This window comes from Oncorhynchus masou, chromosome 15 (assembly GCF_036934945.1).
Source record: "Oncorhynchus masou masou isolate Uvic2021 chromosome 15, UVic_Omas_1.1, whole genome shotgun sequence".
NCBI lineage: Eukaryota > Metazoa > Chordata > Actinopteri > Salmoniformes > Salmonidae > Oncorhynchus > Oncorhynchus masou.
In genome coordinates, this window is record NC_088226.1 from 59,318,432 (window position 1) to 59,342,245 (window position 23,814).

The following is a 23,814-nucleotide window of genomic DNA, read 5'->3' on the forward strand; positions in this document are numbered from 1 at the left end:
GCATCTCAGTGCTAGAGGCATCACTACAGACACACTGGTTCGATTTCAGGCTGTATCACAACCGGCCGTGATTGTAAATAAGATTTTGTTGTTAACGGACTTGCCTAGTAAAATACAGGTTATATTAAAAAACATGTTTTTAAATTAAGCTAACCATGTCTCTAATTTTCTTAGAAAACAGTTAGATAGACATAATCGGGACCATGTTAGCAGGTTCCTCGTCGTGACAGCATATTGCATGTAAACTCACCTTTATTCTGACTAGAATTATTAGTAGACAAGGCCGTCGCGTATGTAGCCCTATTTAACGGGTTAGGCGCATGAATTCCATAAATGCGACCATTTATTTGTCCTCATGACAAAATGGATTTGTTCATTGTGTGTGTAGCCATGTTTGATCATGTAATGTCAACCTATAGCAAGTCGAGAGGGACAGTTTTTTTTAGCGAAACAGAACGCGCAGACAAGATTGGTATCAGTGCCCCCTTTGATATAGATAATAAACTGCAATTTGCGAACAGGTGAAAGCATTTAGCCAACAAAGGTAGAATTTAGAATTTCCTAATTTCTTTATCTGTTAGACTATATTTTAAGAGCTCAAATAACATTTAATTGTGTTTGTAGTTTGAGGACCAGTCTCCTTAGCTAACAGTACACTCACGTTCATGCCACTCCTTACCAAAGATACTGGCCTTTCAGCAATCTCAATGTTCAATGTGCTGGATTTACAACGGTGTTGCTCACTGGTTGTTAGATATAACGTGACTATTTTCAATGGCAACATGTCAAGCCTAGAAAATATAATTAGAATCTATAACAACGTCAAAAACAAACATTTACCTGTTAGCTAGGCAAGATGTTGTATTTCGAGGCTTAAACTTAAACCTAAGACGTTTTGTGGTTGGAATAGCAGAATGTATTTAGTTTGAGAATTTAGACATGAGTTAGCAACTTTTGACAGGCCAGTTTAATCTCTGGACAAACAGAAAAATGTTGTTTAGCAATCGGATACCAACGTGTTCTGTGGAGAAAAAAAGGTGTTCCAATATTTGCATAACCGTTGTGATTGGAGGATAGGTGTGAGGTTTGTTGAATAAGATTCATATTTAATCAGAATATTCATATTTGAAGATGGCAGACAATAAAGTCAGTTTCTTTGGCACATGACATGGAGTACAGGGAGTGGATTAGTTAAAGAGACTGGTACCCAGGCTAGTGTTTATGGACTATTTAGGCCATTCAACTGTTCAACTTGGGATATCCTAGCTCTCATGATCATTATCTAAAAAACTACGCTAGTGTTTCTGATTGTATTCATAATCTTACTTGGTTCATCCTTGGTAGACAATACAATTTATTTGCGCCGCTGAGGTCACGTGCGTCAGGTGGATCATGTTGAGCACAAGATGAAAGGTTCCAGTGTATTTCAGCAGCATCCCTGCCGCGGTGCGCGTACTGCCACCAGCTGTTGCTTTAAGCAAGCACTACACTATCCAGTTCGTGACAGACGCACTTCAGAGACAAGCTGCGAAAGGATAGAAACAATGACCTGAGTTGTTTTTTTCTTCTAATTTCTGTATTCTAATGTTCCATTTTTCAATGGTGTCCACTGTAATTTACGCACATACACGTCTTACATCTGGGTACCACTTTGAAGGGAAGATAGGCTAACTGAATGTCCTCAGCTGAAAGGTAAGTTCACTTTTCTTTTTTTTTCTTCTTTTCTTTTTAACATTAAATTAATTTGGGCTATCTGAAATCATTACTTTATTACCATAAAATATGTGACGAGTTATATCCCCATAGGACATTTGAAATAACTAATAGCTGAAACATCCTAATATTTCATGTTTGGTCCTAAGTATTGGAATATTCAAAGTAATAAGATGCTACTGTAAGGTTAAGAAGATGATATTCCTATACGGAATGGTTGATGATGGATTAACTGAAGGTAACTCCTGTGCCAAAGGACTCCAATGCCTGACAGAGTTTTTGTGTGTTTGATGGTTGTCCAGCATAGCAGAGAAACTCAATCTATGGCCTGGTGACAGCAGCAGTGTTTGTGAGAACAGACTGTCATCGCATTATCTGCTGTGGAGGACAGACACGGTGGAGGGTTGCTAACCTGTTACGTTCCAGCCTCACACCACAAAGACTTGTTTCCGACAGATTTAGTGACCATGATCCGTTCACTTTTCATACCCAGGTCAATTTCCTTAAGGAAATGCTGGTCTATAGAGAATAAGAAGGAACATGATGGACTATGGCCTAAATTCAGTCAATGATATCAGGGTGGTATTTCACCTGAGGTAAAGTTCTTGTGGGATCCTCTATAAATGTGTTGTAGACCTTGTGTGTGGTGACCTCTGGTCTCTACCATTGGCTAAGGAATCAATCATGCAGGGTGACACACACACACACGTTATCTGTTACCAAGATGGTCTAATGCCTCTCAACTTTGGACCGCTTGACATCCACCATCATTACCAGTTTGAGTAAAGTTACCAGTATTGTGTCTGTTGGTTGTATTGATGTAAACAGATCACATGTGAAAGGAGATAGCTATAATGATGACGCATAGAGATGACACACTTCTCCAAATCCATAGTCACAATGGTAATCCCCTGTCCGCCCTCATCCCCTTGCAACATTAATGGACCAGAATCCTCTGTGTGAGCTCTCAGGGCTCAGGCCTGGGATGTGACTTCTACTTATGTACAGGCACAAGTCGTCAGATTTATATTTGAACTTTGGACAAGAACAGAACATTCTGAGATTCTGAGATCTGGAAGTGTTAATGTCTGATTTCCTATTGTAAACAAGTGAGTTATAGCAACGGCACATATGAAAGATGAATATAAGGTAAGATATGCCATCTCAGTCTATCAAGCTCCTTTACCCTCTGTCTCTCCATCTCCTTCTCTAGCGTCATCCACCTGAAAAGGAAAATGCACTAATTACACTGAACAAAAATTAATGCAACATGCAACAATTTCAAAGATTTTATTGAATTACAGTTTATATAAGAAAATCTGTCAATTGAAATAAATTCATTCAGCCCTAATCTATGGATTTCACATCACTGGGAATACAGATACTGTATGAATATGTTGGTCATAGATACCTTAAAAAAAATAGTAGGGGCGTGGATCAGAAAACCAGTCAGTATCTGTTGTGACCACCATTTACCTCAAGCAACATGACACATCACCTTCGCATTGAGTTGACCAGGCTGTTGGTTGTGTCCTGTGGAATGTTGTCCCACTCCTCTTCAATGGCTGTGCGAAGTTGCTGGATATTGTCGGGAACTGGAACATGCTGTCATACACATCGATCAATTGCATCCCAAACTTGTGTACAGATCTTTGTGACATGGGGCTGTGCATTATCATGCTCAAACATGGCCTTTTATTGTCCCCAGCACAAGGTGCACCTGTGTAATGATCATGCTGTTTAATCAGTTTCTTGATATGCCACACCTGTCAGGTGGCTAGATTATCTTGGCAAAGGAGAAATGCTCACTAACAGGGATGTAAACAAATTTGTGCACAAGATTTGAGAGAAATAACCTTTTTGTCCCTATGCAACATTTCTGGGATCTTTTATTTCAGCTCATGGAACATGGGACCAAGACTTTACATGTTGCGTTTATATTTTTGTTCAGTATTTCCTTAAGGAGACTGACCTGAGTCTTAAAAGTGGTGAACAGATTATGGAAACAAGTCCTTGTGGTCAGATGCTGATAGGCTGTTCCTGGAGAGCTACATGTTGTGGCTGTCAACTTTTGCTTCAGTGCAGCACTAATACCCTATTTCATCTAATCAAGGTCTTAATTATTATTTCATTAGTTGCTGTTTAGGGTTTAAGTGTCGGGCTTGGTCAGAACCAAAGCCTGCAAAGTGCCAACCATCTCAGCGGGTTGGTGACTGGTACTGTACTGTGTTACAAGGTTCAACTGTCACTGTGATCATCCTGCCCATTATATCTAACCTATCTGATCTCCTCTTCTCCTCTGCAATTCTGTCGCCTAACAAAGAGTTCTTTAGCCTCTGGGGTGGATGTGCCTTGTCATTAGCTGTTTATCTCCTCCCACCTGGACCTGTCTGACCTTTAACCCAGCCTCCTGCTCCTTTGAACCGGACTGTTCTCTTTGGCAGTATGAGCGAGAAGCGAGGATGTCCCTTTCAGCTGCTGAACCGTGCGCACAGAGACTACGGTGGTAGTGGTGGTGGAGGATCCAAGACCTTCGGGCCAAATGGTCATGCCACCACCAGCCTTACCAACCTGGGACCGAGCCCCATGGGTAGGAGGAGCCAAGGCATGGGCACCATAGACAGTGACAGGTCCCTGGCCCTGGATGAGGCTGCCGCTGCTACTGCTGACAGTACACGCTATTCTCCAGTTTCACTGAAACTGGAGCCCACAGCGGTGAATAATGGGTCAGACACTCCCTGCAGCCCGCAGACGGACACAAAGGACCCACCGCTGCAGATCGCCGGCGGGCCCCCTGCCTACTGCCCTAACCCCCCTCTCCCTCCAGCCAGCCGGCTGCGCTCCACCATACACTCCCAGAGCCCCTACGTCACCAAGACTAGCATGCAGGGGGATGTCTACAACTTCCTAGAGAGACCCGCTGGATTGAGATGCTTCCTCTACCACTTCTTGGTGTGAGTACCTACAGTACATTTTCATCCTTTGCTGGTCACTTTAACATACATGTAGGCAGCTAAAGGGCTACTCACTTGGCACACACTGGTTGAATCAACATTGTTTCCACATCATTTCAATGAAATTACATTGAACCAACGTGGAACAGATGTTGAATTGACGTCTGTGCCCAGTGGGTAGACAGCTTCTCTAGATCTGTGGTTTTCAACCGGTGTGCCTTGAGGAACTCTCAGGTGTGCCGTACATTTTTTGCTACTCTTGATTAAAAAAAATGTATCTCACAAATGTGACCTGTGGAATGTACATGTTATTTTGACTTGGGAGCACCACTGCCGCTCAGATAATACATTTTACCGAGCATGATTACATCTGTATTATTGTTTCAAGTCTGTTGTGCTCAGGCTGTTACATTTGAATCATCTGAGGGGGGGCACATCAAGAGCAAAGTCATTTGTATAATTCTACTTCACCTGTGAGAATCTGACTAAGTTTAGCTATATACAGTCTCTGCCATAGATAGAAAACAGAGCATGGCCTTGTGTCCATGGTTGCACCTTTTACAATGCAGAAAACCTCTCATCTCCAGCTCAAACTGTTCAACACTGAAGACATATTTTACCAGAGCTACATTTTTCTCTTTCTGGTGTGGATTTCGTGATGCTCTTAAAGGGGTACACACAAATTAATCACCATGAGTAAGGAACTATGCAAACTTTTAAAATAGTTAAAATAAACACTATTTCATCTATTAAAAGTTTGTCACAGAAAATAGATAATTTGCAGTATGGTTCAGATGAGATGGAGGTCATTACCACTAAATAAATTAATAAGGACATTTTAGGTGTGCTGCAGAATTTTCTATATCAAGGTGTGTCATGGTTCAAAAAAAGTTTGGGAACCACTGCCCTAAAAAATACTAATTCCTAAATATATCTTTGTGAATAATATTATCATTTACATTTTCTGCAACATTTGAAAGCCACACATTTTCTATTTGAACCCCCCTCCACATTTGCATAGGGAGTGACGTGTCACATTTTCTGGCCTATCCAGACAAAGGAACAATTTCCTGTGCCTGTGACACTCACAGCTGCACTTGCAATAGTGCATATGAAACAGTCTTGACATGAAAAAATACAAAATCATTTAATAGAATTTAAACAAGATCCATTTCTCTTGGTCACGGATGGACTAAATCACTTTGTGAAGTTGTAACAAGTCTGCACACATTTGAATGGGGTCTCTGAGTTGCTCAGTGGATGTTGTCGTCAGTTATATGAAATAGTGCCAATATTGTACTGTCCCTAAGTATGATCATATTTGTTTTACATTTATGACAAAGGTGAAATCTTATAGTATTTTATAATTTGATTGTTAATATATTTAGAGAGCGTTTCAGTCATTTAAATTCCTATTTCCCCACATTTGTTGAATAGTAAAACAATTATGTATGATTTCATATTTTGTTAATATTTGTACTATCTACTTGAGCTTGTGTCCTCAAGTGAGTACAGCTTAGCAATTTAGAATTATTTTTCTCAGAAAGGTGAGTTCCAGACCTTTCTAAAACTAGGCAACTTTACCAATTATTGTTGATGGCCATCTCATGAAAAATAATTACGTTTGGGTATGTCTATTTAGGCGGGATCCTAATTCTTGCCCTATCATTCAAGAGGTTGGACAATACCGCTTCTACTGTTTATTGACTTAAACAGGGGGTGTTGAACTTGAGGTTAAAACCTCTACAGGATCGGTGTGTCTCGAGTGGCACAGCAGTCTAAGGCACTGCGTCTCAGTGCAAGAGGCGTCACTACAGTCCCTTGTTTGAATCCAGGCTGAATCACATCCGACCGTGATTGGGTGTTCCATAGGGTGGAGCACAATTGTCCCAGCGTCGTTCTGGTTTGGCCGGGGTAGGCCGTCATTGTAAATAAGAATTTGCTCTTAACTGACTTGCCTAGTTAAATAAAGAGTCTTATGCAGTGCTGGCAGCAGGCGCTGCAGGCTCACCAGAGAACAGACACCCTGGATCTCTGACGAACATGTCTTGTGCAGTACCCATTAGATTTGAGTCTTTTATATAACATTATCTAACACAGGGGATAAGACATGTGTTACCTCAGCCTCCCTCAGCCCCTCAGAAAACAGGCTCCTTTGATCCGTGGCTTGCCAAGCCTCTCACTTTCCTCAATGGCAGTGGACTGACGTAGCCCCCAATGGGGAAATGCAATCAGTGGTAGAAAAAGTACCCAATTGTCATACTTGAGTAAAAGTAAAGACACCTTAATAGAAAATGACTCAAGTAAAAGTAAATATACTTAGGCATCAAATGTAATTGCAAAAATATACTTAAGAATAAGAAGTCAAAGTATAAATCATTTCAAATTGCTTATATTAAGCAAACCTAACAGTACAATTTTGTATTTTATTTTTAATTTACAGATAGCCAGGGGCACACTACAACACGCAAACATCCTTTACAAATGAAACATTTGTGTTTAATGAGTCTGCCAGATCAGAGGCAGGGGATGCCCAGGGATGTTCTCTTGATAAGTGTGTGAATTGGGCCATTTTCCTGTCCTGCTAAGCATTCAAAATGTAACGAGTACTTTTGGGTGTCAGGGAAAATGAATGGAGTAAAAAGTACATTTGCATTAGGAATGTAGTGAAGTAAAAGTGAAGTAGTCAAAAATATAAATAGTAAAGTACAGATACTACTTAAGTCGTTTTTTGCAGTATTTTAAAAATTGTTTTACTTAAGTACTTTACACCACTGAATGCAGTTTACTGACTAAAGTCAGACAGCTTTACTGATTTTATATTCTGTTAATATTCCACCATACACAGCAGATACAACCACAAATGGCAGATACAAACAGCAGATACATCCACAAACAGCAGATACAACCACACACAGATGATTATTGTTTTTTACCTATGAGGTTGGCTGGCTGTGAACCGTGATGCTGCTTATCTCTGATCTTTCCATCTATTCATCTTCAGCTACATAACTAAGCAAGGAGGGTTCTTCTGTTGCTGTGGAACGCTGAGGTATCCTGCCTAAACCCATGGTGGATGGGTGAGGGCCTGTCAGAGCAGGCTGCTGGTCAGATGTTATGATCAGAATAGTCATACACTATTTCATAGTCAGCTATGTGCTGACTAGCTGGTGCTGAAGGCGGTGCTGATCCCCCTCTGATGTGCACCAGGTTGTAGGCACTGTTTAAATCCAAGTTGGTAAAGTACTTCACACAATGTATCTGTTTGATCACAGTGGGTATGAGAGGCAGGGGATAACTGAATTTAGCAGTAGCCTTATTCAGTGTCCTGTAATCGATACAAGGGTGGAGACCTCCCTCCTTCTTCACGAAAAATAATGCCTCCTGGGTGTGTGCCTCCTGGACGTAGGCCTCCATGGCTTCGGTCTCTGCATGCGTGAGAGGGTAGATGTGCCCCCGAAGGAGGGTAGAACCAGACAGTAGGTCGATAGTGCAGTCCCATGGGGCGATGTGGGGGCAGGTACGTGGCACGTGGCTTCGAAAAGGCCACCTGTAGGTTCCGGTACACCAGGATAGGACGTAGGTGGCCTGGTCCGGACTTTCCACGGAGGTGGCACATATTGACACAGAGAGACACCTCCCCTGCACTCCTATGACCAACCCAACAACCTCCTCTCTATCCATGATATACTGGGGTTATGCAACTGTAGCCAGGGGAAACCTAAAACTATGGGGTGTGCATAAGAGTTTAAGATGAGTAAAGTGATGCGTTCATGGTGGTTGTGAGTAACTGTGAGGGAAATGGGAATCGTGGTCTGGAGCACCAGTCCTGTTCCTAGGGGACAGTTCTCTAGGGCATGGACTGGGATAGGGGGTTGTAAAGGGTCTAAATCAAATCAAATGTATTTATATAGCCCTTCGTACATCAGCTGATATCTCAAAGTGCTGTACAGAAACCCAGCCTAAAACCCCAAACAGCAAGCAATGCAGGTGTAGAAGCACGGTGGTTAGGAAAAACTCCCTAGAAAGGCCAAAACCTAGGAAGAAACCTAGAGAGGAACCAGGCTATGTGGGGTGGCCAGTCCTCTTCTGGCTGTGCCGGGTGGAGATTATAACAGAACATGGCCAAGATGTTCAAATGTTCATGAATGACCAGCATGGTCGAATAATAATAATGCAGAACAGTTGAAACTGGAGCAGCAGCACGGCCAGGTGGACTGGGGACAGCAAGGAGTCATCATGTCAGGTAGTCCTGGGGCATGGTCCCAGGGCTCAGGTCTTCCGAGAGAGAGAAAGAGAGAGAGAGAAGGAGAGAATTAGAGAACATACACTTAGATTCACACAGGACACCGAATTGGACAGGAGAAGTACTCCAGATATAATAGAGGAATGCGTAATGATAAGGCCACTGACCAGTCTAGGAAATTGCCTGCAGAACTTGAGTCCCCTAGGGCAGGACTCAGTGGGGGACCAGGATAGTCAGGGAAGGTGACACGGAGGAGGACGGGCTGGGTGGACAGAGAGGAGCAAGGCATGTCCACGCCTACCTGGGAAGGTGCAGGAGCGCTCCTCGGCCCATTGCTTCCTCGCCTGGTTCTCCTTCTGGGACAGGTGTTCCAGGGGTTGTCCGACTCCCCGCAGTAGAAGCAGAGACCCTGTTGACGTTCCTCAGTGGGAAGGTGCGTCGTGCCCACCTCCATGGGCTCAGTCTGGCTGGAGGTTCCTGGGAGAGACCTGAACCCCCGGGATTGGCAACGATGGGCATGCAGGAGTTTATCCAGGCGGATGGCCATGCCGATGAGCTGGTCCAGCGTGAGGTCCTCATCGTGACAGGCCAGCCTGGTCTGGACGTCCGCCTGTAGCCCGCTGCAGAAATCCGTCAACAGGGCCTGGTTGTTCCAGCCAGTGTACGCAGCCACCATCTGATAATCCAGAGCGTACTCTGACGCTGGCCTGGACCCCTGGTGTAGACGGAGGAGACACTCACCTCCCTCTCGGCCCTCTGAAGGATGGTCGAGGACAGCACGGAGGAGTTGGGTGAAGCACTCATAGGACTGCACTTCTGGTCCGTCCCTCTCCCAGATGGCGTGCGCCCACTCCAGAGTCCGGCCTGTCTCACCGAGATCACCAAGGCCACCTTGTCCCTCTCGGAGGCCGTCTCTGCATGACGGGTCAGGTGGAGGTCACACTGCAGGAGAAATCCACTACAGTGAGCTGGGGTGCCATCAAACGGCTCCGGGAGGGGCAGGTGGACGTTGCTGATCATAGATGGTGGTGGGGTGGCTGGAACGACCGCAGGGAGCTGGGAAGGTGGTGGTGTAGCCTGCAGTTAGTGTACGGCCCGGAGCACCTCGTCCATTGCAGTCCAGAAGGGCTCCAGGCACGAGTCGTGGTGGTGGCGCTTCACTCATACAGCGGAGAGGTCGGGATGTCCTGCTGCTTCCTGTTTTCTTGGGTCGGTCCTTCTGTCACTGGTGTAGGGAGGAGTAGGCAGGAGGCAGTTGCAGGTTTAGAACTACTGAATTTATTTAAACACCATAGATCAAAGCGGGATGAAACCCAAACGCTGTTGTGCTCAAAATATATCTTCATAAACAAAAAGGCACAGGGTGAACCCAAAGTATAAAGTACTCAGGAAATAGTCAGTGAGATTCCTCTCAGGAAAACAAGCAACATTTTACAATGACCGACAAAGACAAATGGCAGAGGGAGTATATATACAGTGATGGAGTGGGGATTGTAATCAGGTGTGTGTAATGATGACGAGACAAGTCCGGGGTTGATGAGTGATGGGCGTTTGCCAGCAGTAGGTTTGGCAGCAGCGAGAAGACCGGCAACGCCCAAAGCCTGTGCTGAACAGGAGGGGGAGCCAAAGCAAAGGCTGGTGTGACAGTAGTTAATAAGGGAGAGGTTGTTGTTCTGGCACCACACTGCCAAGTCTTTGACCTCCCTATAGGCTGTCTAATCGTCATCGCTGATCAGGCCTACCACCGTCATGATGTCGGAAAACTTTATGATGGTGTTGGAGTCGTGTGTGGCCACGCAGTTGTGGGTGAACAGGGAGTACAGGAGGGGACTAAGCACGCACTCTTGAGGGGCCCCCGTGTTGAGAATCAGTGTGGCAGGTGTGTTGTTGCCTACCCTCACCACATGGGGCGGTCCGTCAGGAAGCCCAAGATCCAGTTGCAGGAGGTGTTCAGTCCCATGGTCCAAAGCTTAGTGATGAGCTTGGAAGGCACTATGGCATTGAACGCTGTGCTTTAATGAACAGCATTCTCACATAGGTGTTCCTTTTGTCCAGGTGGGAAAGGTCAGTGTGAAGTGCAATAGAGATTGTGTCATCTGTGGATCTGTTGAGTCTGTATGCAAATTGAAGTGGGTCCAGGGTTTCTGGGATGATGGTTTTGATGTGAGCCATGACCAGCCTTTCAAAGCATTCCATGGCTACTGATGTGAGTGCTATGGGGGCAGTAGTCATTTAGCCAGGTTACCTAGGTGTTCTTAGGAACAGGGACTATGGTGGTTTGCTTGATACATGTAGGTATTACAGACTGGGTCAGAGAACGGTTGAAAATGTCAGTGAAGACACTTGCCAGCTGACCTAGCATTATCTTATTGTATCTCAGTATCTTTCCAGTTGCATAAGCTGATTCATAATTTGACACTTTGATTAAGAAATACTCATTTGGAAAAAGCTGTAATTTATTAGGGAGATATCAGTTGATGGATGTCACTAATAATCTATTGCTCAGATGCAATAGGCTACATTTATTACTATGGCTGTGAGGGTCTTGGAATTTGAGGTTGTACACGGTCACCGACATAACCGTTCAATAAAGGGGAGGTCACAATTGTGTGTACACTTGTTTACATGGATATGTGAAACTAGCCATTACACTTCATTATTATCATTATTTTTATCCAGGTTATTACTAATAAATATTTATCAACAAATGAAGAAATGCCAGGTTGGAGAGGATCTCTCCCATATTCGTATTGACACATTAACGGAGTCAAAATAAATATATATTTCTACCTTGTCTGACTGTTGGCTTTTCTGCATAATAAAAATACAGATCCTATTTCAAAGCACAAAACCATTTGAATTAAGTCTGATGGGTTTTCACCCATTTTTCCTGAAATATTTGCAAATCTTCAAACCCTGCTGCTGAGGTCATTCAATGGCAGTGGCATTGGGATTGGCATTATGTTCTTCAAAGAGAGGACTCCGTAATGAGAGAAGTAACGGAGCCTAAGCTACTGAAAATAGTCATTTTTAAACAACTAATTGTTCAATTAGTTTTTTTTTAGCTCAATGCGCACATTGCACAGTTTCTCTCGAGATAAATCAGACCCAGCCTGATGCGTTGCCCAGGTATCTCTACCTGAAAATACATGAGCTAAATGATTGATATTTGGTGTTCAGCAGTCATAAAAGTATGCCTTATTTACTTTGAAGGAATACAATAGTGTTTTTGTCAGACAGCATAGGCAGCCCTATAGAAATGAGATGACGACTTGGAATGAAATAATAAAGTAATCAAATAAAACAAATGTGATTTAGGCTACACAACAACTGCAATGTTTTATTAAAGTAAAGTGAATAAATGATCATCACGGGACCTTTATCAATTGTTTTATTCTGTGTTGCATAGTGCATTTAATGTTTTTTTTTAATAATTGAAATTGAAAACCGTGATTATTTTTAAACGAACCTGTAACGGTTCTCTTCTTCCTCTTCCTCTGAAGAAGAGGTGTAGCAGGGATCGGTCCAAGACGCAGCATAGTTATAATTCATGGTTCTTTTAATAACGAAACTATACATGAAATAGACAAAACAAGAAACATGAAAACCCGAAACAGTCCCGTGTGGTACAAACACTGACACAGGAGACAACCACCCACAAAACAGGCTACCGAAATATGGTTCCCAATCAGGGACAATGACTAACACCTGCCTCTGATTGAGAACCATATCAGGCCAAACATAGAAATAGACAAACCAGACACACAACATAGAATGCCCACCCTGCTCACGTCCTGACCAACACTAAAACAAGGAAAACACACAAGAACGATGGTCAGAAATAGAAGAAATAATCGCCTAGCACTACTTTTTCTACATGTGGTTGTGTTACAGCCTACATTTAAAATGGATTCCATTTAGATGTTTCTATACCTGGCCTACACATAATACCCCATAATATCGAAGTGGAATTATCTTTTTTGAAATGTTTACAAATGAATACAAAATGAAAAGCTGAAATGTCTTGAGTCAATAAGTATTGAACCTCTTTGTTATGGCAAGCCCAGTAGTAAAAATGAACTTAACAATCACATAATAAGTTGCATGGACTCATTCTGTGTGCAATAATAGTTTAACATGTTTTTTATGACTACCTCATCTCTGTAACCCACACATACAATTATCTGTAAGGTCCCTTAGTCAAGCAGTGAATTTCAAACAGAGATTCAACCACAAAAACCAGTGATGTTTTCCAAAGCCTTGCAAAGAAAGGCACCTATTGGTACAGTAGATGGGTAAAAGAAAATAAGCAGACATTGAATATCCCTTTGAGCATGGTGAAGTTATTCATTCAAGTTTGGATGGTTTTCTTATACAGGTGTCCCGAAAATACAGGTGTCCTTCTTAACGTAGTTGCCAGAGAGGAAGGAAACCGCTTAGAGGGCAATGGTGATTTTAAAACAGAAAACTGAGGATGGATCAACAACATTGTAGTTACTCCACAATACTAACCTAAATGACAGAGCGAATAGAAGCCTGTACAGAATAAAAACATTACAAAACAGGCATCCTGTTTGCAACAAGGCAGTAAAGGAATATTGCAAAAAAATGTGGCAAAGCAATTAACATTTTGTCCTGAATACAAAATGTTATGTTTGGGGCAAATCCAATAGAACACATTACTGAGTACAACTCTCCGTATTTTCAAGCATAGTGGTGGCTGCATCATGTTATGGGTATGCTTGTAATCGCTAAGGGCTGGAGAGTTTTTCAGGATATAAAATAAACGGAATGTAGTTAAGCACAGGCAAAATCCTAGAGGAAAACCTGGTTCAGTCTGCTTTCCACCAGACACTGGGAGATTAATTCACCTTTCAGCAGGACAATAACCTAAAGCACAAGGCCAAATCTACACTGGAGTTACTTACCAAGAAGACAGTGAATGTTCATGAGTGGCCAAGTTACAGATTTGAAAATGTATGGCAAGACCTGAAAATGGTTGTCTAGCAATGATCAACAACTATTTGAAAGAGCTCGAAGACTTTTGAAAAGATTACTGGAAAAATGTTGCACAATCCAGCTGTGGAAAGCTCTTTAAAGACTTACCCAGAAAGAATCACAGTTGTAATCGCTGCCAAAAGTATTTACTTCGTTTTGAGAATACTTACGCAAATGAGATATTTCTGTATTTAATTTTAAATGAATGTGCAAAAATTTCTTAAAACATGTTTTCACTTTGTCATTATCCAGTATAATGTGTAGATGGGTGAGACAATTTCAAATTAAATCCGTTTTTAATTGAGGCTGTAACACAGCAAAATGTGGAATAAGTCAAGAGGACACACGCACCTGTCAATCAAAGCCATCAGTGTATGTCAGACACAAGCAATATTTATCCTTTCCATAAAACACAAAAAAAACTTTCAGATTTTTGGAAGTATTCTATAAGATAATGAATTGACAAGGAAAGTATGAAGGGGACAGCTATTCTTTAGTATGAAGATAGCCTAGGCTACTATTGTACTGTGTGGGGATAGGAGCGTGGCATTTTTTTTGTTGCCGCACCTAGGGGGGCATATCAGCCAGAATCGGGCCTGATCAGCAAAAGAAAGGTTGATTAGTCTATAAATTAAAAAAATATTCTGTATCAAATTATACCATGCCAGTTTGGAGAAGACTAACGCATTGTCTATAGGACACAACATTATCGCATTATAGGCCTCAGAGCCAGAACAACCTTGTCGACTGCTGTTGAATAATTTATATATAATCCGACACATTCAACCTTTTTTAAAAGAAGACCAATTTATTTATTTACTCGCAAGCAATGAAAACATGCATTGTATAAAATAATGTCCACGCATCAAACTATTTTTAGTTTGATGCGTTTGAGCCTATAGCACTTTACATCCCTGTGCAACCAGCAGATCAGGTGGTTCAACATCAAAGGACAGTTGGAAAGATGAGATGTTTTAAGGGAAACATCACCCCTCCTCTATTTAACTTTGTACGTCCATATATGTCCATGTCATAAAAATGTTGAATTTCCTCACTTCACGCAAATACCCACCGAGTGTTCAACCTTCCCAAGTTCTCCCATGTCACCGAGCACCTACGCACACTCTACTGGCTTCCAGTCAAATATTGCATTCACTACAAGACCATGGTACTTGCCTACGGAGCAGCAAGAGGAACTGCCCCCTCCAAGCAAGCTATGCTCAAACCCTACACCCGAACACGAGCACTCCATTCTGCCACCTCTGGTCCCTTGGTCCTCCCGCTCAGCCCAGTCCAAGCTCTTCTCTGTCCTGGCACCTGATTGGTGGAACCAGCTTCACTCAGAAGCTAGGACAGCAGAGTCCCTTGCCCGTCATCCGAAAACATCTGAAACCCTACCTCTTCAAAGAGTATCTAAAATAATCCCACAGCTTTTGTGAACTAACACTCAACTTTTTGACACCCTTACTAGTTCTGACTTTTCTGATAGCTACTTTGAGGGAAAATGTACTTTATATTTTTGTAACCTTTTAATTAACTAGGCAAGTCAGTTAAGAACAAATTCTTATTTTCAATGATTGCCTTGGAACAGTGGGTTAACTGCCTGTTCAGGGGCAGAAGGTCAGATTTGTACCTTGTCAGCTCAGGGATTTGAACTAGCAACCTTGCGGTTACTAGTCCAATGCTCTAACCACTAGGCTACCCTGCCGCCCGTATATGTGCTTTCTTGAGCAGGGGGACCTTGCGGGCGCTGCAGGATTTCAGTCCTTCATGGCGCAGTGTGTTACCAATTGTTTTCTTGGTGACTATGGTCCCAGCTGCCTTGAGATCATTGACAAGATCCTCCCGTGTAGTTCTGGGCTGATTCCTCATCGTTCTCATGATCATTGCAACTCCACGAGGTGAGATCTTGCATGGAGCCCCAGGCCAAGGGAGATTGACAGTTCTTTTGTGTTTCTTCCATTTGCGAATAATCCCACCAACTGTTGTCACCTTCTCACCAAGCTGCTTGGCGAATGTCTTGTAGCCCATTCCAGCCTTGTGTAGATCTACAATCTTGTCCCTGACATCCTTGGGGAGAACTTTGGCCTTGGCCATGGTGGAGAGTTTGGAATCTGATTGATTGATTGCTTCTGTGGACAGGTGTCTTTTATACAGGTAACAAACTGAGATTTAGGAGCACTCCCTTTAAGAGTGTGCTCCTAATCTCAGCTCTTTACCTGTATAAAAGACACCTGGGGGCCAGAAATCTTTCTGATTGAGAGGGGGTCAAATACTTATTTCCCTCATTAAAATGTAAATCAATTTATAACATTATTGACATGCGTTTTTCTGGATTTTTGTTGTTGCTATTCTGTCTCTCACTGTTCAAATAAACCTACCATTAAAATTATAGACGGATCATTTCTTTGTCAGTGGGCAAACGTACAAAATCAGCAGGAGATCAAATACTTTTCCCCCTCACTGTATGAACAAATTCTTATTTTACAATGACGGCCTTCTCTGGCCCAACCTTAACCCGGACGACGCTAGGCCAATTGTGCGTCGCCCTATGGAACTCCCAATCACAGCCGGTTGTCAAACCAGGGTCTGTAGTGACGCCTCTAGCACTAAGATGCAGTGCCTTAGACCGCTGCGCCACTTGGGAGCCCACTATGACTGTGAGATGTGGATGGCCCACCTTGTTTCTTAAGTTAAATGCACTAACTGTATGTCATTCTGGATAAGAACTTCTGCTAAATTTAAATACGAGCGTTTCTGCATCTCACTAGTAGAAACGGGACAGATACATTTCCTGGTTGTAAGCAAACCACAATATCCAGAATTCAATGTGTATTTCAAGACGTTGAGCACTGCCCCGTGGGTGTGTATACAATTGATGTGAGAAATATCAAAATGTCTGTGTTTCTAACTGCCATTACCCAACACAAGAAGAGGTTCACCAGCTGAAGAACATTCTGGAAGATTCAACCAACTCAACATCCATATTCAGTTAGACTGATGTTGTAGTATAATTTAGAATGTATGCTCACAATTGCATTGTGGTATAGAAATTGCGTTCAAACGTTTGGGGTCACTTAGAAATGTCTTTGTTTTTGAAAAGAAAACTCATTTTTTGTCCATAAAAATAACATCAAATTTATCATAAATACAGTGTAGACATTGTTAATGTTGTGACTATTGTAGCTGGAAACGGCAGATTTTTTATGGAATATCTACATTGGCGTACAGAGGCCCATTGTCAGCAACCATCACTCCCGTGTTCCAATGGCACGTTGAAAACAGTGAAAACAGTTAATAAAACTGTTCTTACTAAGGAGTGGCTTCGTAAGAATCATTTCAAGGTCTTGGAGTGGCCTAGCCAGTCTCTAGATCTCAACCCCATAGAAAATCTTTGGAGGGAGTTGAAAGTCCATGTTGCCCAGCAACAGCCCCAAAACATCACTGCTCTAGAGGAGATCTGCATGGAGGAATGGGCCAAAATACCAGCAAGTGTGTGTGAAAACCTTGTGAAGACTTACAGAAAACGTTTGACCTCTGTCATTGCCAACAGAGGGTATATACCAAAGTATTGAGATAAACTTTTGTTGTTGACCAAATACTGATTTTTCCACCATAATTTGCAAATAAATTCATTAAAAATCCTACAATGTGGTTTTCTGGATTTTTTTTCTCATTTTGTCTGTCATAGTTGAAGTGTACCTATGATGAAAATTACAGGCCTCTCTCAGCTTTTTAAGTGGGAGAACTTGCACAATTGGTGGCTGACTAAATACTTTTTTGCCCCACTGTACACACGCACACAGAAACTACTGTTTTTGTCATGGTTCATATTGTAGGGGGGGATCGGGACTCCACTGCACGCTCTCTGTAGTGGGTCTGGATACGCAGTTATTGTAATAACGCTGGATCAACCACCAGCTGTTTTGTTTTAATCAGATCCCAGGGGTTTTGTCCTGGTTGTGACCTGGTTTGTCCCCACGCTAAAACCTCCTGGGGCGTCAGGATACACACAGAGAGGCTTTAGGTCCTTTAGGATATTACTGTAGGAGGAATACACAGTACCTCGTTCTAGCTGCTATTGATTTCATTTATTAGATCATTAAAAGTAGTAGGCTGCTCCAGCCGGAGACAACATTACATACATAAACCTATTATTGAAGATAAAAACACAATACAGTCTGGAAGCTTATTTCCATTGTGGTCCCCATTTTTGGCAGTGAGATGGCAGATGGGCAAGACTGACACTTCACATGCATTCAATGCAATTAAATTAAACAGTAAAATTCCATTGTATAACAATCACAAAGTGCTGTATGTAGAATCCGCAGTAGGGGAAACAGCGCCACTGTCTTCCCCACGGTCATTGGTATTGTTTTGTTGACAACGCAGAGGTGAGGAGCATCGCGCCACCCAGTAAAAAAAAAGAAACAAAGTACATATTCTGCTGTTCTATCACTGCTGCAATGACTCCCGAATGGAAAAAACACTGTTTTTGTTGTTTGCTGTAGCTTCTTTGTTGTTGTAATGTGTCAGTTTTAACATCAAGGATTCCAGCTTAAAAATGATATAAATGACAAACAAATAATAATACATCGTGTTTTTACGGTGCTTTTCTGGAACCCAAATATGCTTTATTCAGAGTTTGAGAATTAAAATAGGACAGTTTGTCTTATGTAATTGTGATTGTTTTGGCATGGGACCTTGGTCAGGAGGATTTGTTTTCTGTTTTTGCTTTTTTAAGTCTTATGGTCTTCTGTTTTTGTAGGCATGAGTGATTTTAGAGTGTATGAACTTTGGATACATGTCGGGCTTGAAGTTTGGTTTTACTCTGTGTAGTACTTCAATATCGTACTCTGCATTTATGCTGTTACCAGACGTCACTCAGAGGTTTGGAAGTAGCTACATATTTGGCTCCAGTGGGTAAGTGTTATTGATATTGCTGAGGTCAGGAGTCGGTCGTTTACTCTTCCATGTACTTCAGTCCCATCAATGTATCACTTTACTACAGTAGCTAGTAGCTCCCTTCATTTTGTTCTTCCAAGAGCTTTGACTGGCCTTTCAGACATATTCCTTTATTCATTTGTGTTGTTTTTGTATTGATACTCTTGCAGGTATTACTACACAACCGGAAATGTCAGCAGTCTACAGTACAAATCATTTTGGGGAAATTAGAGTTAGAAACAACATCGAAAGGATACGCCGTGTTTCAAACTGCTGCATAATGTCATTTTCTCAGGGGAATTGTGTTTTTGCAGAAAATGTACACTTGTGTATAACCTGACTAACAATGACATATGACATCATATTTGTATTTTTATAAATCCAGTTAAAATGATTCTGTGTTATGACAAGAGAAAGGGATTATTTTTAATTTCAGTTTTTCACTTCCTCCCCAGATGTTAGGAAATACAAAAATTACACCAAGAGATGAAACCACAACAATTACTTTGTTCACAATATTACTGTACTAGGGCAAATGCATTGAAAGACAGGTATTTTCAGATTACAGAAATTATTTATTCTCTTTTCATGATTCCTCCATAAGTATGTTTATTAATCCCAACATCAGTAAATGTATAAAACCATACATGTTTGATGAAAATCCAGCATAGCCTAAATACTGGAATGCTACTTCCATGTTCTGTTCAGTTCATAGGATTTACAATGGCTACAACTCAGCACTTGGAGAATTTAGCATTGCCTTTAGCAGTATTCTAGTCCCCCCCTTCTCTCGGATCGAGAACTTGAAAATATAAGGTTCTATCTGCATTTTTGTCAAAAGATGATTTATCGACATAGCCTTGATCTACCTACAGTGCAATTGGAAAGTATTCAGACCCCTTGACTTTTTCCATATTTTGTTACATTTCAGCTTTATTCTAATATTGATTACATTCTCGCCCCCCCATCAGTCTACACACAATACCCCATAATGACTAAGCAAAAACAGGTTTTTATACAGTTTTGCAAATGTATTACAAATAAAAAACTGAAATACTACATTTACATAAGCAGTCAGACCCTTTACTCAGTAATAGTTGAAGTATCTTTGGCGGCAATTACAGCCTTGAGTCTTTTTGTGTAAGCTTGGCACACCTGTATTTGTGGATTTTCTCCCATTCTTCTCTGCAGATCCTCTCAAGCTCTGTCAGGTTGAATGGGGAGCGTCGCTGCACCTCTTTTTTTCAGGTCTCTCCAGAGATGTTCGATCGAGTTCAAGTCCAGTTTCTGGCTGGGCCACTCAAGGACATTCAGAGACTTGTCCCAAAGCCACTACTGCATTGTCTTGGCTGTGTGCTTAGGGTTGTTGTCCTGTTGGAAGGTGAACCTTCTCCCCAGTCTGAGGACCTGAGCACTCTGGAATAGGTTTTCATCTCTGTACTTTGCTCCATTCATCTTTCCCACGATCCTGACTAGTCTCCCAGTGCATGCCGCTGAAAAACTTCCCCACAGCATGATGCTGCCACCACCTTTCGTAACCATTGGAATGGTGCCAGGTTCCCTCCAGACTTGATACTTGGGATACAGGCCAAAGAGTTTAATCTTGGTATGATAAGACCAAAGAATCTTGTTTCTCATGGTCTGAGAGTCGTTTAGGTGCCTTTTGGCAAACTCCAAGTGAGCTGTCATGTGCCTTTTACTGAGGAGTGGCTTCCCTCTGGCCACTCTACCATTTTTTGGTAACCATCCCCAGATCTGTGCCTTGACACAATCCTGTCTCGTAGCTCTACGGACAATTCCTTTGACCTCATGGCTTGGTTTTTGCTCTGACATGCACTGTCAACTGTGGGACAGGTGTGCTCATTTCCAAATCATGTCCAATCAATTGAATTCACCACAGGTGGACTCCAATCAAGTTGTAGAAACATCTCAAGGATTATCAACGGAAACAGGATGCACCTGAGCTAAATTTTGAGTCTCATAGCAAAGGGTCTGAATACTTATGTAAATAAGGTATTTCTGTATTTTCAAAAATCTGTTTTCGCTTTGTCATTATGTAGTATTGTGTGTAGATTGATGAGGGAAAAAAAACAATTAAAATGTTATAATAAGTCTGTAATGTAACAAAATGTTGAAAAAGTCAAGTGGTCTGAATACTTTCTGAATGCATTATATATAGTACAGTACCTCTTAATACCCCAAATCATGTTAAGTTAAAAAGTTACATTACTCTCACAATTAAACCCGATGAGGGTTTAGATCTTTAAAGCCAATTATCTCCGAATAGGTTTTTGCAGATAATCCCGTGACCTTAGAATTATAAGGTTCTATGTTTCAACTATATTTAATTTGATTATTTTCATACTCCAACAAACCTGCATGCACAATAAAGTTAGTCATTTCCTAATGAAACCCCTTTAATAATTATCCCTATGTTGGAGCTCAGGCTTTATTTGAAAAACTGTCCCCAGGTGTTAGTTATGAAGGCGAGATGTTAATTAAACAATTATCTTGAGTTGTGTTTGCGTGTTCTTCAGTCTTGTTAAGATAGATGAGTAGGGCATAATGAGTGGCGCGGTGGTCTAAGGCACTGCATCATAGTGCCAGCTGTGCCACTAGAGATTCTGGGTTCGAGTCCAGGCTCTGTCGCAGCCGGCCGGCAGGGATGTCCCATCGCGCACTAGCGACTCCTGTGGCGTGCCAGGTGACACATTGGTGTGGCTGGCTTCTGGGTTAAGTGGGCATCGTGTCAAGACGCAGTGCGGCTTGGTTGGGTTGTGTTTCTGAGGACACACACCCCCAACCTTCACCTCTCCCGCCATATGGGATTTGCAGTGAAGAGAAAAGACTGTAACTACCAATTGGGGAGATCAAGGGATAGAAAAAAGGTGACTGGGCCAGGCAATGCAACATCCATAAAGGTTTTTAGGAAAAGGTTTTCTAAACTAATCTGATTCTCTTTGCTTATTTGAGCTGTTCTTGCTATAATATGGACTTGGTCTTTTACCAAATAGGGCTATATCTGTATACCACCGCTGGCTCGAATGCATTTTTTATTTATTTCACCTTTATTTAACCAGGTAGGCTAGTTGAGAACAAGTTCTCATTTGCAACTGCGACCTGGCCAAGATAAAGCTTAGCAGTGTGAACAGACAACACAGAGTTACACATGGAGTAAACAATTAACAAGTCAGTAACACAGTACAAAAAAAGGTGAGTCTATATACATTGTGTGCAAAAGGCATGAGGAGGTAGGCGAATTATTACAATTTTGCAGATTAGCACTGGAGTGATAAATGATCAGATGGTCATGTACAGGTAGAGATACTGGTGTGCAAAAGAGCAGAAAAGTAAATAAATAAAAACAGTGTGGGGATGAGGTAGGTGAAAATGGGTGGGCTATTTACCAATAGACTATGTACAGCTGCAGCGATTGGTTAGCTGCTCAGATAGCACATGTTTGAAGTTGGTGAGGGAGATAAAAGTCTCCAACTTCAGGGATTTTTGCAATTCGTTCCAGTCACAGGCAGCAGAGTACTGGAACGAAAGGCGGCCAAATGAGGTGTTGGCTTTAGGGATGATCAGTGAGATACACCTGCTGGAGCGCGTGCTACGGATGGGTGTTGCCATCGTGACCAGTGAACTGAGATAAGGCGGAGCTTTACCTAGCATGGACTTGTAGATGACCTGGAGCCAGTGGGTCTGGCGACGAATATGTAGCGAGGGCCAGCCGACTAGAGCATACAAGTCGCAGTGGTGGGTGGTATAAGGTGCTTTAGTGACAAAACGGATGGCACTGTGATAAACTGCATCCAGTTTGCTGAGTAGAGTGTTGGAGGCAATTTTGTAGATGACATCGCCGAAGTCGAGGATCGGTAGGATAGTCAGTTTTACTAGGGTAAGTTTGGCGGCGTGAGTGAAGGAGGCTTTGTTGCGGAATAGAAAGCCGACTCTTGATTTGATTTTCGATTGGAGATGTTTGATATGAGTCTGGAAGGAGAGTTTACAGTCTAGCCAGACACCTAGGTACTTATAGGTGTCCACATATTCAAGGTCGGAACCATCCAGGGTGGTGATGCTCGTCGGGCATGCGGGTGCAGGCAGCGATCGGTTGAAAAGCATGCATTTGGTTTTACTCGCGTTTAAGAGCAGTTGGAGGCCACGGAAGGAGTGTTGTATGGCATTGAAGCTCGTTTGGAGGTTAGATAGCACAGTGTCCAAGGACGGGCCGGAAGTATATAGAATGGTGTCGTCTGCGTAGAGGTGGATCAGGGAATCGCCCGCAGCAAGAGCAACATTGATATATACAGAGAAAAGAGTCGGCCCGAGAATTGAACCCTGTGGCACCCCCATAGAGACTGCCAGAGGACAGGACAGCATGCCCTCCGATTTGACACACTGAACTCTGTCTGCAAAGTAATTGGTGAACCAGGCAAGGCAGTCATCCGAAAAACCGAGGCTACTGAGTCTGCCGATAAGAATATGGTGATTGACAGAGTCGAAAGCCTTGGCAAGGTCGATGAAGACGGCTGCACAGTACTGTCTTTTATCGATGGCGGTTATGATATCGTTTAGTACCTTGAGTGTGGCTGAGTTGCACCCGTGACCGGCTCGGAAACCAGATTGCACAGCGGAGAAGGTACGGTGGGATTCGAGATGGTCAGTGACCTGTTTGTTGACTTGGCTTTCGAAGACCTTAGATAGGCAGGGCAGGATGGATATAGGTCTGTAACAGTTTGGGTCCAGGGTGTCTCCCCCTTTTAAGAGGGGGATGACTGCGGCAGCTTTCCAGTCCTTGGGGATCTCAGACGATATGAAAGAGAGGTTGAACAAGCTGGTAATAGGGGTTGCGACAATGGCGGCGGATAGTTTCAGAAATAGAGGGTCCAGATTGTCAAGCCCAGCTGATTTGTACGGGTCCAGGTTTTGCAGCTCTTTCAGAACATCTGCTATCTGGAT

At 42.5% G+C, this 23,814-nt stretch overlaps 1 protein-coding gene across 1 annotated transcript in view; it reads left to right on the forward strand.

Annotated features, from left to right (window-relative positions):
* The first annotated feature begins 4,142 nt into the window (after positions 1-4,142).
* LOC135556560 (potassium voltage-gated channel subfamily KQT member 1-like) overlaps positions 4,143-23,814 on the forward strand; it is a 311,677-nt gene continuing 292,005 nt past the window's right edge. Inside the window, exon 1 of the mRNA XM_064989862.1 lies at positions 4,143-4,667. Coding sequence (XP_064845934.1) covers positions 4,159-4,667 — 509 coding nt within the window. The 5' untranslated portion in view covers positions 4,143-4,158. The remainder of the gene's footprint in view (positions 4,668-23,814) is intronic.